Source organism: Pinus tabuliformis, chromosome 6, assembly GCF_031772625.1.
Source record: "Pinus tabuliformis cultivar Carrire ecotype Pingquan chromosome 6, CPIR1, whole genome shotgun sequence".
Classification (NCBI taxonomy): domain Eukaryota; kingdom Viridiplantae; phylum Streptophyta; class Pinopsida; order Pinales; family Pinaceae; genus Pinus; species Pinus tabuliformis.
In genome coordinates this window covers 1,397,214,816-1,397,231,344 of record NC_142292.1, presented here as the reverse complement: position 1 = coordinate 1,397,231,344, position 16,529 = coordinate 1,397,214,816, and the positions used below count along the sequence as shown (strand labels likewise).

Sequence of the window (16,529 nt, the reverse complement as noted above, 5' to 3'; positions counted from 1 at the left end):
ATACCCTAATTATTGGTTGTCAGCTTGCAAGATGGAAACCGTTGGATGATTGCTAGTTATGTAAATCTATGTGCTGCATGGATATATGATGATGATAAATGACAACCATTGGATAGTCAAATAAGCATCGAGGCGATCTTAGGGTGGGGTAAAACATCAACAAGTTTCTTAAAGCATTATATCTTTTCTACAAGGTACTATATTGAAGCACTTTGCAGGAATACATTATTTTTTCATAAAAAACAACAAATCTCAAAATTATGTAAGAATATATAATAAATACCAAAGTCAACATGAGGAAGTGGAAAGGTCATGAGTGAAGTTCAAGAGTTATAAAGGAAGGTGAAATGTCAACTCACTTATGAATACACTTTAATGCTTAGAAAAATGGATTTTTATCACTTAAGCTATGCAAGTAATTAGATTGTTATTTTGTGCTTTGGGAGATGAAATAATTATCCTCTTGTTAACTAATAGGCTAAGTGATGTGATGCTAGGGTTTCTATCTAAAAGATGATATGAAGAGTCTTCATTCCACTATTGGATTTTAAGTAGCTTTGGGTACATGTAGTTGAATGGGTAACAATGTTAATGAGAATGTTTTCACTTCATGCATTGATTCCCATTCATTTCTATGTTAGTTACATTAGCTAATTGGTATTCCAATCATGTATGCATGTGTGTTTACATATTAGTTACATGCTTATGAACTAATTTTTTTGAGACAGCTAGTATGTTTTCTTTGAATCTGATCTTCTTTCCATGCAAATTTTAGTAATTAATTGTGAAGTAAATTGCAATTGGTTTCTAGCACTTCCGCATTTGTGTATGTCTTAGTTAATCTCTACTATATGATTCTTTCTCAAGGAATAATATTTCTCATTACTTTGTTGTTACTTTCTTGTAGTGTGTTTTGCAAGCTATCAATGCAGGGTTTATTTTTTCCTCATTCTTTTGGAACATTCCTCATTGTATTGGAAAGCCAAGAGAAAATAAAAGTATTATGCCATGCTGGCCCATAAATAGTATGGTCACCCTATCCCAATTGATGTGATGTATAATTGGGACTTCACGCTGGGGACACTGTCTACTATTGGCAGAATATCCAACACCATCAACACATTTGGTGCATGAAGATGGATCGATGAGAAGCTGACCCTATGGAGTTGGTTTTAAGTCTTTGATCGTGAAATGACACTTTCCCACATTTTTATTTTGAGCTATTTTTCTAAAAAGGTTAATGTTTCAATACCTATGAATTCATTCAATCACCTTTGGAAGAATATGGTTGATGGTGAAGGGAAAATATCTGCATCTGAGTATATCTTATGATTTATCAATATTTGTGTTGATAATGATGCTTATCAAGATATTTTCCTATGCGAGATTTTCTTTTTCACCTTTCAAGGTCATGTCAATTCATGGTGTAAAACCTCATCATATGATTCTATTAATTCATTTAAACGATTCATTGTTGAGTTTGTGTATGCTTTCAAGAGTCTACTTCTGAGGATTTATTTAAAGAAATTGATGAACTCAAAAAGAGACTCGATGAATAAGTGGGTGACTTTTCCAATATATTTCTCAATATTTGCTATAAAATTCATAATAAAGATAAGGATTGGTATCATATAATAAGAGAGTTTCAATGCCTAGTGGGCCTTTCTGAGAGGGAATCTAAATCTAAAAGGAACATTGACAATTATCATAAGAGGATTGTAGTATTATGTTACCTAATTTTAGTATGCCCACTCTTTCCTTGGGTATCAATTAAATAAAACCTCATATCTCAGAGTTAGAAATTGTTCACCGTAATTTTCCTTGTCCTCCTTCCTCTTGACTATAAAATGAATTTGGTTCTTGTACTAACATGCAAATATCTTTTGAAAATGAACCAAGTAATGAGGAAGCTTAGCATGAAAAAGGGAAGAGTTGTCTTGATTCAGAAACTCATATAAACTTATTTGAAGTAGACCAAGCTCAAACTAAAACTCATATTGGTATACCATCCTTTAATTATCGTGTTGATGAATATTATGTTGATTTCGTTAATATTTGATATCACCATGATATTCTATTACCCTCTCCTACCGGCCATGACAACGGCATTGTCTTCAATGATAATGAGTGTTTAAATGAATTCATAGAGAATAACATGTATGTTGATAGATTGCCTCCTTAGGCAAATACTAATGTGCAAAATCTGAGTTTTGAATAAGATTTTGTTTAATTTGATGTTTCTTCACCTTAGTCGTTTAATATTCCTTTATCTTTAACACACTACATATTGAATCGTGATAAGTTTGATGACTGTTCTACATAAGTGATTTCCCTAAATCCTTCATATTTGTATTCAATTGATCTTGATTGTAATTATGTATAATATGGTGGTGTGTCTCACAATTAGAAGGAGAAAAGAATGAATCCATTCCTTATGATCTTTTTAGTATGCAATCTCTAACAGGGGAAGAGGAAGATTTCCAACTCCAAAAGTTCATGAAAGTCCTCTAGTTTATTTATCCTCATTCTTAATGCATGAAGAGTCTTATGTGTTAAGTTGTGAGTTTGGTCAAATCATGGATTTAAAACCTGTCATCCTATTAACCATATATTCACTAACATAGCTAATGAAACTTGTTCATATTCACAAATTGATCTTTCTAAGCCACCAAAATTTGATGATCCACCATTTGAGAGTTTAGAGACTTGTTAAGAGGTTGAGGCATTTCAACTTCCTTTAATTCTTATGTTAATTCTTAACGATCTTGACAAAATCCCTGAACAAGATAAGAGAAATTTTATTTCATGTGATTCTTTCCCTAATACTCTTTCATCTAATGAATGCTCATCTTTGAATGATTTTCAAGCCTCTCACGTTCATCATTTTGAATTTCGAGATAGAATTATTGATTGGTGGGAAGAGTCGTATTTAGAAATTTTTGATGATAATAAGAAGTTTCAATTTATTTTGTTCTTTTTTGTGAAGGATAATGTGGATGAATGCACACACGTAATGAATTTTTTGGGTGTTTGCGTTTATCATTTGGTATATTAGGATAGAGTTCCAACTCCATTAGAACATTCTTTTATGGATAACTCTGTTGCCTGCCTACATGACCTTATTTCTCATGTGCAAACTATTCATGTAAATATATTTGTTTTTGTGGACTACTTCATCTTGATACTAACTACATATGCATTTGTGTTCATAGGTCGAAAGCAATTACTATGGCTACATTGAAAGTTTTACTTCACATAATCATGAGCTTCTTCTCAATTAAATTAGGTTTAGGTTTGGGATACACTACTTTTTTTCTTATTAGTATAGTTTTGCATGGTTTTTTCTTGTGTACATAGTTGCATTTCAATTTTCATTTATTTAGTTTGATTACATGGTGCTTTTACTTTTCTTTGCATTTGGATGTTAACACTTTTGCATCACATAATTGCATCTTTCATTTAGTTGTCATTCACCCTTTTATGTCTTTGTTTGCATCTAGTTATTGGTCTCCCATGCATACACATGACATTATGCATTAGTTTATTTTTAGTATCATTCCAATGCATTGCTTGGTATTTCATTATACTTAGAAATTGTTTGCACAAGCATTTCATTGTTTTCTTCATTGCATTTACTCTATTTTCTTGCATCCCATAGTATATCATTCCTCAAATTGTGCATTTAATTTCATTTTTTTGCATTAGCTCTTTTGAATTTAATACAAGTTTTCTGCATTTCTCTTCACTCCATTAGCAATTGTTCATAGTGCATTGCAAGACTCTTTTAGTTTTCACTTATCTTAGTTTCTTTGCATTTGCATTGCTTTATAGCATTGCCTTTTGTCATTCATTGTATATATATGTTGTTTGCTTCATGACATAATAAATTTTTTTAAATTTTCCATTTATCTTCTTGCCTTACATTAAGAAATTCTTGGTATAAGTGTTGCATTCTTGTCTTAGCTTTATTTAGCTTACTTCCTTACATTGTACTTCATTTCAGAGACTTTTCATTTTCTTCCTCTTTGCTTTTCTTTAGTTTCATTGAGTATCATGTTCTTGCATTTCTTTTTATTTTATTGCATCACATTATATGATATATCATTAATACTCATCTAGTTTTATTCCTTACACAACTTTTTCACTTCATATAGCTCTTGACTATTTGATTGCGTTATTCATTCACGAGAGAATCGCGCCATTCTTCGAATCCTGATCCGATTATTCCTCTTCGGTTCTCGACCGCCCTCTCAATTTAGCTATTATTCGGTATAGTCACCTATATAAATTAAGGATGATTTATAACAAAACCATATGCTGTAAAAACACAGTGCAGCAGAATAGGAGCAGTAGCAAGGGAAAACTATAGCGACAGTGGCGCAGAACAGTAATCAATAGAGAAAATGTCGAAGCTTTCTCTGGCTATTGCACTGTTTGCTTGTGTCGGCTTTACAATAATAAATTTTATCAGTGCTGCACCGGAAAAGCCAGAAGAATTCAATTACGATGAAGCACTCTCAAAGGCCATTCTCTTCTTCGAAGGGCAGCGCTCTGGAAAACTTCCCTTGAATCAACGAGTGAAATGGAGGGGGGACTCTGCTCTTTCTGATGGTCGTCTGGCTGGTGTAATGGCCGTAATCCAAAACAAATGATGCAATTCAATGGTTTTATATTGCTGAATGATATTAGAATGAATTCTTTCTAATTATCATATTCCAAAATATTCTTTAAATCTGCATTAAAAAAAATACCCACTTCCTCAATCAGAAATTTCTATTTTCTCACGCTTCTCTTTTGATGATTTTTGCTGGCAGGTGGACCTGACGGGGGGTTACTACGATGCGGGAGACAACGTAAAATTCGGATGGCCCATGTCATTCACAGTGACATTGCTTTCTTGGACAACTACTCGTTATCAATACGAGTTACGTCGGAGTAACGAGCTAAATAACACTCTCCAAGCAATTCGCTGGGGAACGGATTTCATAGTGAAGGCTCATTCATCTCCTATGACGCTGTGGACTGAGGTGGGCAATGGGGACACCGATCATCCATGTTGGCAGCGGCCAGAAGACATGGATACTCCTCGAACATTGAAACAGGTCAACCCATCTTCTCCTGGCACCGAGCCTGCCGCCGATGCATCCGCAGCTCTGTCGTCTGCAGCCATTGTTTTCAGGAAGTTTGATCCTGCTTACTCAAAATTATTAATTCAGCGTTCAAAAGCTGTGAGTACAAATTTCAGTGACTTTGGAAATTTTTATCTCGATGGTATAATTTGGAAACATTTTTAAATTACATTATCAAGATTTGTTGGATAGTTGGAATCAACTAATAGGGTTAGTTTGTTGGACAATGAGGAAAAATCAATTAATCTTCCCGAACAAATAACATGTAACATTGTTTGTAATTATTCAGAACAATGATGTATTCATGTTATTTATTTTTGAAGATCTATTGATTTTTTCACTTTCATGAATCACATTAATTGGTTCCAAATATAAATTAAATCTTAATAATGTGATTAATACCAAAAACATTGATCTACATTATAAATCAGAAAAGTCATAAATCTTACAATATTTTAAAATTTTATTACTTTATCAGATAAATACAAATTTCATTCCCTTTGAAATTTATATTTAAATGAGATATTTTAAAAATATATTAAAATCTAATTCAAATATGCCAGATTAAGAGTTTTATCTAGATTACTTGATTCTTTTAATTTCAAAATAATATGGACCAGCTTAATGGCTGGATCTAACTCTTATCCTTTAAATTCCAAAATATTTTGAAAACATGGTATTGAATTAAGTTCAGAGATTTTCAGCTATTTTCCTTCTGTGACTGGTGTATATATATGTTAATTTTCTGTTGCCTTGTTTTTGCAGCTCTTCGAACTTGCAAACAAATACCGTGGGTCTTATCAAGCATCTTGCCCTTACTACTGTTCCTATTCCGGTTTCCAAGTATGTACTCCTGCACACAATTATACACCAGTTTTATCCATTCTGTGAACAAAATTGAAGGCACAAAAAATTCCAGAAGGTTTGAGTATTAGATGAACCCACTGTACTTGATGTGTCATATTTATAATTTTCATAATGCTGAGCAGGACGAACTGCTGTGGGCTGCTACATGGCTTTACAAGGCAACACGGGATCGATCTTATTTGCAATTTGTGTTGGATAACCAAGGATCCAGTTCCCCAGTCACTGAATTCGGTTGGGATAACAAATTTACAGGTGTCCAGATACTCTTAGCCCAGGTAACCAGTTCGTATACAATGCAGGTTTTTTTCACTGTTACTAAATACCAAAAAAACTGATACTTTAATTCAATTTAGTTTTGTTTTCTTAATATTAACAATGGTTTTCAACCACTTTCCTAATGTTTGATGATACAAACTTCCAAATAAATTAACTAATCTAAATTTCATACGTGTCACTAAATCTATTTAATAAAAAAAATAAAATTGCTATGATAAATAGAATAATGAACTTTAACCAATTCAATTAAATAGCTAACAACACTTTCACCCATAATTGGTAAGACGTATATATCTTAGCTCATAGAATAATAAACTTTAACCAATTCAATTAGATAAATAACTAACAACACTTTCACCCATAATTGGTAAGACGTATATATCTTAGCTCATATAACAAACCGTTTTGATGCACAGGAATATCTATCTGGAGCGAAGTCGTTGCAGAAATTTAAAACAGAGGCAGATTCTTTTGTGTGCGCCTTACTGCCCAAAAGTAGCACAGTGAAGATTCGAACGACTCCAGGTTTAACCATACAAACCAATAAAATATTTTTAAAGCAAAGTATAGTAGAGCAATTGAAATAGTAATATTACTATTTTTCTATATAAATTGTGTAAATGTGAATATAACATTCAATACTTCAATATTTTTACAAATTTCCAAAACAAAAGTTTATTGTGAATATTTCCTACAAATTGACACAATGCATAGGTTGAAATAATAATATTAAAGTTATGTGGAACTTTAGAAACTTACATGCCTTAAAATTTGAATACTTCAATGCTTTGCAATTTAGAGGAATTAGCAGAGTTGAAATTGTATACTTCCTTAGATCATTCTTCTTTGGCCTTCCTTGCAAACTAATAATATGAAATTTGCAGGTGGGCTTTTGTTTGTAAGAGACAATAACAACTTACAGTACGTGACTGTGGCTTCACAAGTACTCCTAATATACTCAGAGATACTTGGAGACGCAAGGATGTCTTCAATACAGTGTGGCAGTGTTCCAGTTTCACCTTCAGATATTAAAAGCTTTGCAAAAACACAGGTAAATAGATTAGATTTCTGAACTTAATCTTGGAATCTACAATCCACCTAAGGATGTCGCTGGAGCTTCATGACATCAAATATAATTATAAAACCAGCTTTCAAGATTTGACTGGTTTGAATATATGGGCTTGATCAGGTGGACTATATACTCGGCAACAACCCATTGAAGATTTCTTATATGGTGGGCTTTGGACCGAAATTTCCCGAGCGTCTTCATCATCGAGGTGCTTCCCTTCCATCTATTCATGTACAGCCTCAGAAGATATTGTGCAAAGAAGGAATGAGTAAATTTTACGACGCCAATTTACAAAATCGAAACATTCATGTGGGCGCTGTGGTGGGAGGACCTGATTCGAGTGATCAATTCACTGACGCGGTATCTGATTACAAACATCTGGAACCAACGACATACATGAATGCTGGGATGGTTGGCGCCCTTGCCGGCCTCGTCCGCTGGGACGCGTGGTGACAAAGCAAAATGAGATTGCGTAGCTTGCCTGCTTGTTTGGTCTTTGACTAGGCTCCCTATCTTTGTATCCACTGTTCTACAAGTATTTCATATAATGCCTACTAATCTACACACGTTGGATTGGGGCAGAGTTTGAGTTGTGAGGACACATAAGCCCACCAGTTTCCACTGTGCAACCAGTTGTCTATGCAGATATTTATTTATTTTTAAAAGTATATTCGAGAAATATATCACCAGTATTTTATTTATTTCCATGTCTTTTTCCATATTTATTTGTAAAAATAACAAACTTAATTTTCACGAATGAAAACTTACTTCTTTACTTTACTAAGCAATTATTAAAAACCAATTAAAATGTAAAATACCATTCATGAAAGAAACAAAAACCAATTAAAATATAAAATACCATTCATAAAAGAAACAATGTGATAGAGGTTTTACTACTGGTTGTTTAGCTTAAATATAATAATGTTGTAATTTGATAAGAGGATGATAGTTTTTAAACAAATATTAAACTTATAATAAAGTAAATTAATAGTAAAAAATTACTTATCAAATTATTGAATATATAATGTTTTCACTCTTAATAGTAACTATCTCAAGTAATATTAAAAAATTACTTACCAAATTATTGAATATATAACGTTTTCACTCTTAATAGTAACTATCTCAAGTAATATTTTAAATATGTTGCAGAAATGTGAGCGATAAAAAAAATTAAATAAATAATAAAAAGTGGTTGTTCAAATTACTATATAAATGTAAGACCTAATTCACAATTATTATGTGAATTGACAAGGCGGAATAAAAATGGTTTGTTTTTTTATTGGATATTTCCTAAATAAAATGGATAAAATATATTAGGCGTTTTTATTATAGAAATCTTCAACAACAATATAAATAACTATGGAAGTCTCTAATCACTTAGGGTTTGTATAGTTTCTCTTTAAAATATTTTAAAAGAAATTGTTAGTAAAAATAATTTTAAATATATATATATATATTCATCCTTTTGATATACATATGTTTTCAACTGAAATATTTTAAATAAAATTTTCAATGAATTGAAAGTAATATGATTGAAACATACATAATTTTTTTTGACCTTTGACTTGCATTAAATCTTTTAATCAAAATAGATGATGCGGAAAAAGATAAATTATATATATAATTTGATTAAAAAATAAATATTAATAAAATATAAAGTTTTATATACTTGCATCCATGTATCTCTAAACCTTCAATCTTTGTAAAGTTTGTTAACTTCAGCACTTAATAATATCTTTAATGCACTATAAATCACAACTAAGGCCAGGAATTGATTGTAATTTCGCTACTGATGCCTTGAATGCCAATAAATTTGCTTGAAAGTCAAGCAATTAATTACAATTTGGCAGTTTGACCCAACCCTCATTTAACTTCTAATACCATGAATTAAGTTCTTGGAACTAACGAATTTTGAAGTCAAATTATGAGCGCTTACAAATAGCGAAATCGAATTTTAAATGACACAACACTACTATTTACTTATGTTCTATTAAGGATTTATGATATCCAACCATGCATAACATTAAATGTAAATAATATAGATTTTCATTTTAAATTTTTATAGCAACTGTCATGCTTAAGCCCAATCGAACATCATTGCCCTCCGCAATGCACATGGCCATCCAATTAAAATGGTGGTCAGTGAGGATCCATATTAATTTAATTTGGATCGCTGTGAAATAAGTAATTCACTTTAAAAAACCAAATGAGGCAATATTGGTAGTTACTTCTGCTCTAATCTAGAATCAAACAAAAATAAAGATTTTATTTAAGAGTATAATGAATCAAAGAATAAGAGGCATGTGTGGATTACAGATACACTAGTAATCAGTGAGAAGTTAGTAGTAATCAACGAGAACTTAGAAGTCACAACATGTGCAGGGCTTTAATTGCCAAACAGATTTAATGGTTAATAAATAATAATAGAAAATTATTAATAAAATTAAACTATAGACTAGTACTCTATAATCATTATCAAATAAGATGTTATACAATACAATTAATAAGATTTAAAAAAAATAGATTTAATGGCTATTAAATAATAATAATAATTTATTTATAAAATTAGGAAAAATATATTTAAGTGTTATTAAATAATAATAACAAATTATTTATAAAATTCAACTATGGATTAGTTTAAAAAAAAAATTAGTGAACAATATATTATTAAACCGTCAATGCCGTACCTGATGGAAGGTATAGTAGAGATGGTTTTCAAGCAGAGCTAGAAAATGGAAAGCCAATGCAACAAGCCCATGGCTAGATCCTTGTCCAACATCCCACACAAACTCCTACTTTTTATGACAACAACCACGGCAAAGGTAATTTGCTTCAGGATAGAGTGAGGGATAACTATTTTGACTTTTTCATAGTTGTTGCGATGAAATGTTTCCATATGATACCCTAATTATTGGTTGTCAGCTTGCAAGATGGAAACCGTTAGATGATTGCTAGTTATGTAAATCTATGTGCTGCATGGATATATGATGATAAATGACAACCATTGGATAGTCAAATAAGCATCGAGGCGATCTTAGGGTGAGGTAAAACATCAACAAGTTTCTTAAAGCGTTATATCTTTTCTACAAGGTACTATATTGAAGCACTTTGCAGGAATACATTATTTTTTCATAAAAAATAACAAATCTCACAATTATGTAAAAATATATAATAAATACCGAAGTGAACATGAGGAAGTGGAAAGGTCATGAGGGAAGTTCAAAGAGTTATAAGGGAAAGTGAAATGTCAACTCATTTATGAATACAATTTAATTCTTTGAAAAATGGATTTTTATCGCTTAAGCTATGCATGTAATTAGATTGTTATTTTGTGCTTTGGGAGATGAAATAATTATCCTTTTGGTAACTAGTAGGCTGAGTGATGTGACGCTAGTGTTTCTATCTAAAAGATGATAGGAAGAGTCTTCATTCCATTATTGGATTTTAAGTAGCCTTGGGTACATGTATTTGAATGGGTAACAATGTTAATGAGAATGTTTTGACTTCATGTATTGATTCTCATTCATTTCTATGTTAGTTATATTAGCTAATTGGTATTCCAATTATGTATGCATGTGTGTTTACATATTAGTTACATGCTTATGAACTAATTTTTTTGAGACGGCTAGTATGTTTTCTTTGAATCTCTGATCTTCTTTCCATGTAAATTTTAGTAATAAATTGTGAAGTAAATTGCAATTGGTTTCTAGCACTTCCACATTTGTGTATGTCTTAGTTAATCTCTACTATATGATTCTTTCTCAAGGAATAATCTTGCCCATTACTTTGTTGTTACTTTCTTGTATTGTGTTTTGCAAGTTATCAATGGAGGGTTTATTTTTTCCTCGTTCTTTTGGAATATTCCTCATTGTATTGGAAAGCCAAGAGAAAACAAAAATATTATGCCATCCTGGCCCATAAATAGTATGGGCACCATATCCCAATTGGTGTGATGTATAATTCGGACTTCACACTGGGGACACCGCCTACTATTGGCAGAATATCCAACACCATCAACACATTTGGTGCATGAAGAAGGATCGATGAGAAGCTGACCCTATGGAGTTGGTCTTAAGTCTTTGATCGTGGAATGACACTTTCCCACATTTTTATTTTGAGTTATTTTTCTAAAAAGGTTAATGTTTCAATACCTATGAATTCATTCAATCACCTTTCGAAGAATATGGTTGATGGTGAAGGGAAAATATCTGCATCTGAGTATATCTTATGATTTATCAATATTTGTGTTGATAATGATGCTCATCAAGATATTTTCCTATGCGAGATTTTCTTTTTCACCATTCAAGGTCATGTCAATTCATGGTGTAAAACTTCGTCATATAATTCTATTAATTCATTTAAACAATTCATTGTTGAGTTTGTGTATGCTTTCAAGAGTCTACTTCCGAGGATTTATTTAAAGAAATTGATGAACTCAAAAAGATACCTGATGAATAAGTGGGTGACTTTTCCAATATATTTCTCAATATTTGCTATAAAATTCCTAATAAAGATAAGGATTGGTATCATATAATAAGAGAGTTTCAATGTCTAGTGGGCCTTTCTGAGAGGGAATCTAAATCTAAAATGAACATTGACAATTAGACATAAGAGGGTTGTAGTATTATGTTACCTAATTTTAGTATGCCCACTCTTTCCTTTGGGTATCAATTAAATAAAACCTCATGTCCCAGAGTTAGAAATTGTTCGCCCTAATTTTCCTTGTCCTCCTTCCTTTTGATTATAAAATAGATTTGGTTCTTGTACTAACATGCAAATATTTTTTGAAAATGAACCAAGTAATGAGGTAGCTTGGCATGAAAAAGGGAAGAGTTGTCTTGATTCAGAAACTCATATAAAATTAGTTGAAGTAGACCAAGCTTAAACTAAAACTCATATTGGTATACCATCCTTTAATTGTCATGTTGATGAATATTATATTGATTTCGTTAATATTTGATATCACCATGATGTTCCATTACCCTCTCCTACCGACCATGACAAAGGCATTGTCTTCAGTGATAATGAGTGTTTAAATGAATTCATAGAGAATAACATGTATGTTGATAGATTGCCTCCTTATGCAAGTACTAATGTGAAAAGTCTGAGTTTTGAATAAGGTTTTGTTGAAATTGATGTTTCTTCACCTTAGTCGTTTAATATTCCTTTATCTTTAACACACTACAGATTGAATAGTGATAAGTTTGATGAGTCTTCTACATAAGTGATTTCCCTAAATCCTTCATATTTGTATTCAATTGATCTTGATTGTAATTATGTACAATATGGTGGTGTGTCTCACAATTAGAAGGAGAAAAGAATGAATCCATTCCTTATGATATTTTTAGTATGCAATCTCTAACAGGTGAAGAGGTAGATTTCCAACTCCAAAAGTTCATGAAAGTCCTCTAGTTTATTTATCCTCATTCTTAATGCATGAAGAGTCTTATGTGTTAAATAGCGAGTTTGGTCAAATCATGGATTTAAAAACTGTCATCCTATTAACCATATATTCACTAACATAGCTAATGAAAGTTGTTCATATTCACTTATTGATCTTTCTAAGCCACCGAAATTTGATGAACCACCATTTGAGAGTTTAGAGACTTGTTAAGAGGTTGAGGCACTTCAACTTCCATTAATTGTTATGTTAATTCCTAACGACCTTGACAAAATCCCTGAACAAGATAAGAGAAATTTTCTTTCATGAGATTCTTTCCCTAATACTCTTTCATCTAATGAATGCTCATCTTTGAATGATTTTCAAGCCTCTCATGTTCATCATTTTGAATTTCAAGATAGAATTATTGATTGGTGGGAAGAGTCATATTTAGCAATTTTTGATGATAATAAGAAGTTTCAATTTATTTTGTGCTTTTTTGTGAAGGATAATGTGGATGAATGCACACATGTAAGGAATTTTTGGGGTGTTTGCGTTTATCATTTGGTATACTAGGATAGAGTTCCAACTCGATTAGAACTTCCTTTTCTGGATAACTCTCTTGCCTGCCTGCATGACCTTATTTCTCATGTGAAAACTATTCATGTAAATATCTTTGTTTTTGTAGACTACTTCATCTTGATACTAACTACATATGCATTTGTGTTCATAGGTCGAAAGCAACTACTATGGCTACATTGAAAGTTTTACTTCACATAATCATGAGCTTCTTCTCAACTAAATTAGGTTTAGGTTTGGGATACACTACTTTTTTTTCTTATTAGTATAGTTTTGCATGGTTTTTTCTTGTGTACATAATTGCATTCAATTTTCATTTATTTTGTTTCATTACATGGTGCTTTTACTTTTCTTTGCATTTGGATGTTAACACTTTTGCATCACATAATTGCATCTTTTATTTAGTTGGCATTCACCCTTTTATGTCTTTGTTTGCATCTAGTTATTGTTCTCTCACACATACACATGACATTATGCATTAGTTTATTTTTAGTATCATTCCAATGCATTGCTTTGTATTTCATTACACTTAGAAATTGTTTGCACAAGCATTTCATTGTTTTCTTCATTGCATTTACTCTGTTTTCTTGCATCCCATAGTATATCATTCCTCAAATTGTGCATTTAATTTCATTTTTTTGCATTACCTCTTTTGAATTTAATACAAGTTTTCTGCATTTCTCTTCACTCCATTAGCAATTGTTCATAGTGAGTTGCAAGACTGTTTTAGTTTTCACTTATCTTAGTTTCTTTGCATTTGCATTGCTTTATAGCATTCCCTTTTGTCATTCATTGTATATATATGTTGTTTGCTTCATGACATAATGCATTTCTTTGAATTTTCCATTTGTCTTCTTGCCTTACATTAAGAAATTCTTTGTAAAGTGTTGCATGCTTGTCTTAGCTTTATTTAGCTTACTTCCTTACATTGTACTTCATTTTAGAGACTTTTCATTTTCTTCCTCTTTTCTTTTCACTTAGTTTCATTGAGTATCATGTTGTTGCATTTCTTTTTATTTTATTGCATCACATTATATGATATATCATTATTACTCATCTAGTTTTATTCCTTACATAATTTTTTCTCTTCATATAGCTCTTGACTATTTGATTGCATTATTCATTCAACATACTTTCCTTTCATGGAATTGCTAGTTTTGTTGCATTATGACTTTATTTTTCATTCAACATTCTCATCTTATTGCATTTCACTTATTGTTGTATTATTTAAATTGTTAGGTTCATTTCACCCAGCATTCATTTCCTTACATTATGTATTTTCTTCTCATTTGAGCCTTCTTCTTGGAATTTTGTTTCCCGTCCTTAACATCCTATCTTGCCTAGTCCATAATGCTTAAAAGCCAAACCATTGGTTGTGTGATTGTAATGGCCACTCAATGAGGCAACCTCTTGTAGACCCTAGTATTGAAACCTTGTCCCTTTTATCTATACATGAGTCTAATCTATTAACAAGGAAAATATTTTTTGATACTTGTGGGGAACTCTAATAAGTTTGTATGGCCTATATCCATAACATGAAGCTTGTTTCTAGTATGGTATCGATTCATTGTGTTTTCATTTTCCACTTGTGAGTTGGAAATGTGATGTAGAAATGTGTCATGAGGGAGAACCTCGGTCATAAAATCTCTTAGTTTCAGTCAAATAAGAAACAACCTCTCTTGGCTGTAAAATAAGTTGGGATCCCTCTTTCTCCTTGGCACAATGAATTCCTTAATAAATTATACCAATGTTCATCCAAAAGAAAACTATTGAGATAAAGGTTAAGGAATGAGAAAGGCTTATAAGGCAGAAAGGCGATGCAAGCTTTATCCCAGTACTGAATAGGTATGGTGGAAATGAAGAAATGCCTATGATTTCTTGAGAGACTCCATTGGGGTAATAAGCCTCCTAGCAATGGAGCAACACCATAAACTCACTTTAAAATTTTGAATACCATAAACCCTTTGCATGTTCTCTATATCATTGTTGAAGACTAACAAGTATGAGATCTTCATGTAATGTTTAAATACAAACCAGACCTAACTATGGAGACAAATAAATGAGATATTTATAAATGGTTAAGTAACTCAAGCCATACCCATAGTATTTAATTCAATACTTCCTTGCATTTATCTTAAGACTCAATCTATTACACGGACTAAGGAAGACATGTTGGATTTTTCGAGTCCTTCACTAATTGTTGTCGGGGATCTGTTTCCCCCCAAATTTTTATTCTAATTTTCTAAATTTTGGGTCCCCTCTTCTTTTCAAGGATTTAACCGATATGCGTATGTCTTTGACTGGCTAGATTCCTCAATATACCACTTATCTATGAAGGTTTTGGTTTCTCACGTTTTATAAGGCATAGTGCCTATGCTCACCTTGGCTCATGACTACGGTTCTCATTCTTTTGAATACCTCATGCTTTACATGCTGCTTCATCATCCTCTTGTGGTTGGCCATACTTTACCTCGATTCTCATTCCTTAATCTGCAGCTCTGAGCTTGAATTCACTTTAGTATTTCATGGAAATCATAGTCACAACAATTGCATCGCATAACCTGCCATTTTCAATCCTTGAGGTGATTTATATGCTTTAAGGAAAACGATTGTTTATCTTTCAAACTTGAACCTTCAAAATGCATATCTTATACCCCGGTCATTTTCAAGAAAAGTCTGCATTTTAAAAATCACCCAGAGGTCTCTTTTGGAGTTTTACAAAGTTCATTTTGCTAAAATTGTCTTGATTAAATTTCTTAAATTTCTTAAGATTGCAATCTCTATCATTTATCCTGCATTCAATTCTTTACCCCGTAAATTTGTAAACTTTGTAAAATATTTACCCTGCATTCACTGCATTCAATTCTTTACCGCGTAAATTTGTAAACTTTGTAAAATATTTACCCCGCATCCAGTCCAACATGGAGTAAAAGGAAGAATTGATTTTGATATTTATGTAGATGACTGGTCCAATGTTACAAATTATTACGATCTATACATTTTTTTCACTGGACAATGGTGGAGTTCAGTTAATTTTCCTGAAAGGACACCGCTAATGTCTCACAGAAGGAAATCTTAATTATTCCACATTAAGTATAAGAGATTTACTTCATGTTATTCTACAAAGCATGACATCATATATTGAAAATACGATTCGAAAGGATAGGCTAAAGTTTTGAAAGACACAATCTCCAAGGTATTTGTATGTTTGTGGCTGCAATCAAAAAGA

General features: G+C 31.9%; 1 protein-coding gene across 1 annotated transcript; it reads left to right on the top strand.

Moving 5' to 3' along the window:
- The first annotated feature begins 4,403 nt into the window (after positions 1 to 4,403).
- On the top strand, positions 4,404 to 7,794 carry LOC149263866 (endoglucanase 20-like). The gene is made up of 7 exons (XM_089391521.1): positions 4,404 to 4,625; positions 4,815 to 5,228; positions 5,895 to 5,972; positions 6,119 to 6,271; positions 6,689 to 6,797; positions 7,157 to 7,323; positions 7,462 to 7,794. Exons 1-7 carry the CDS (start codon positions 4,404 to 4,406, stop codon positions 7,792 to 7,794), a joined length of 1,476 nt encoding a protein of 491 aa, XP_089247647.1.
- The last annotated feature ends 8,735 nt before the right edge of the window (positions 7,795 to 16,529 follow it).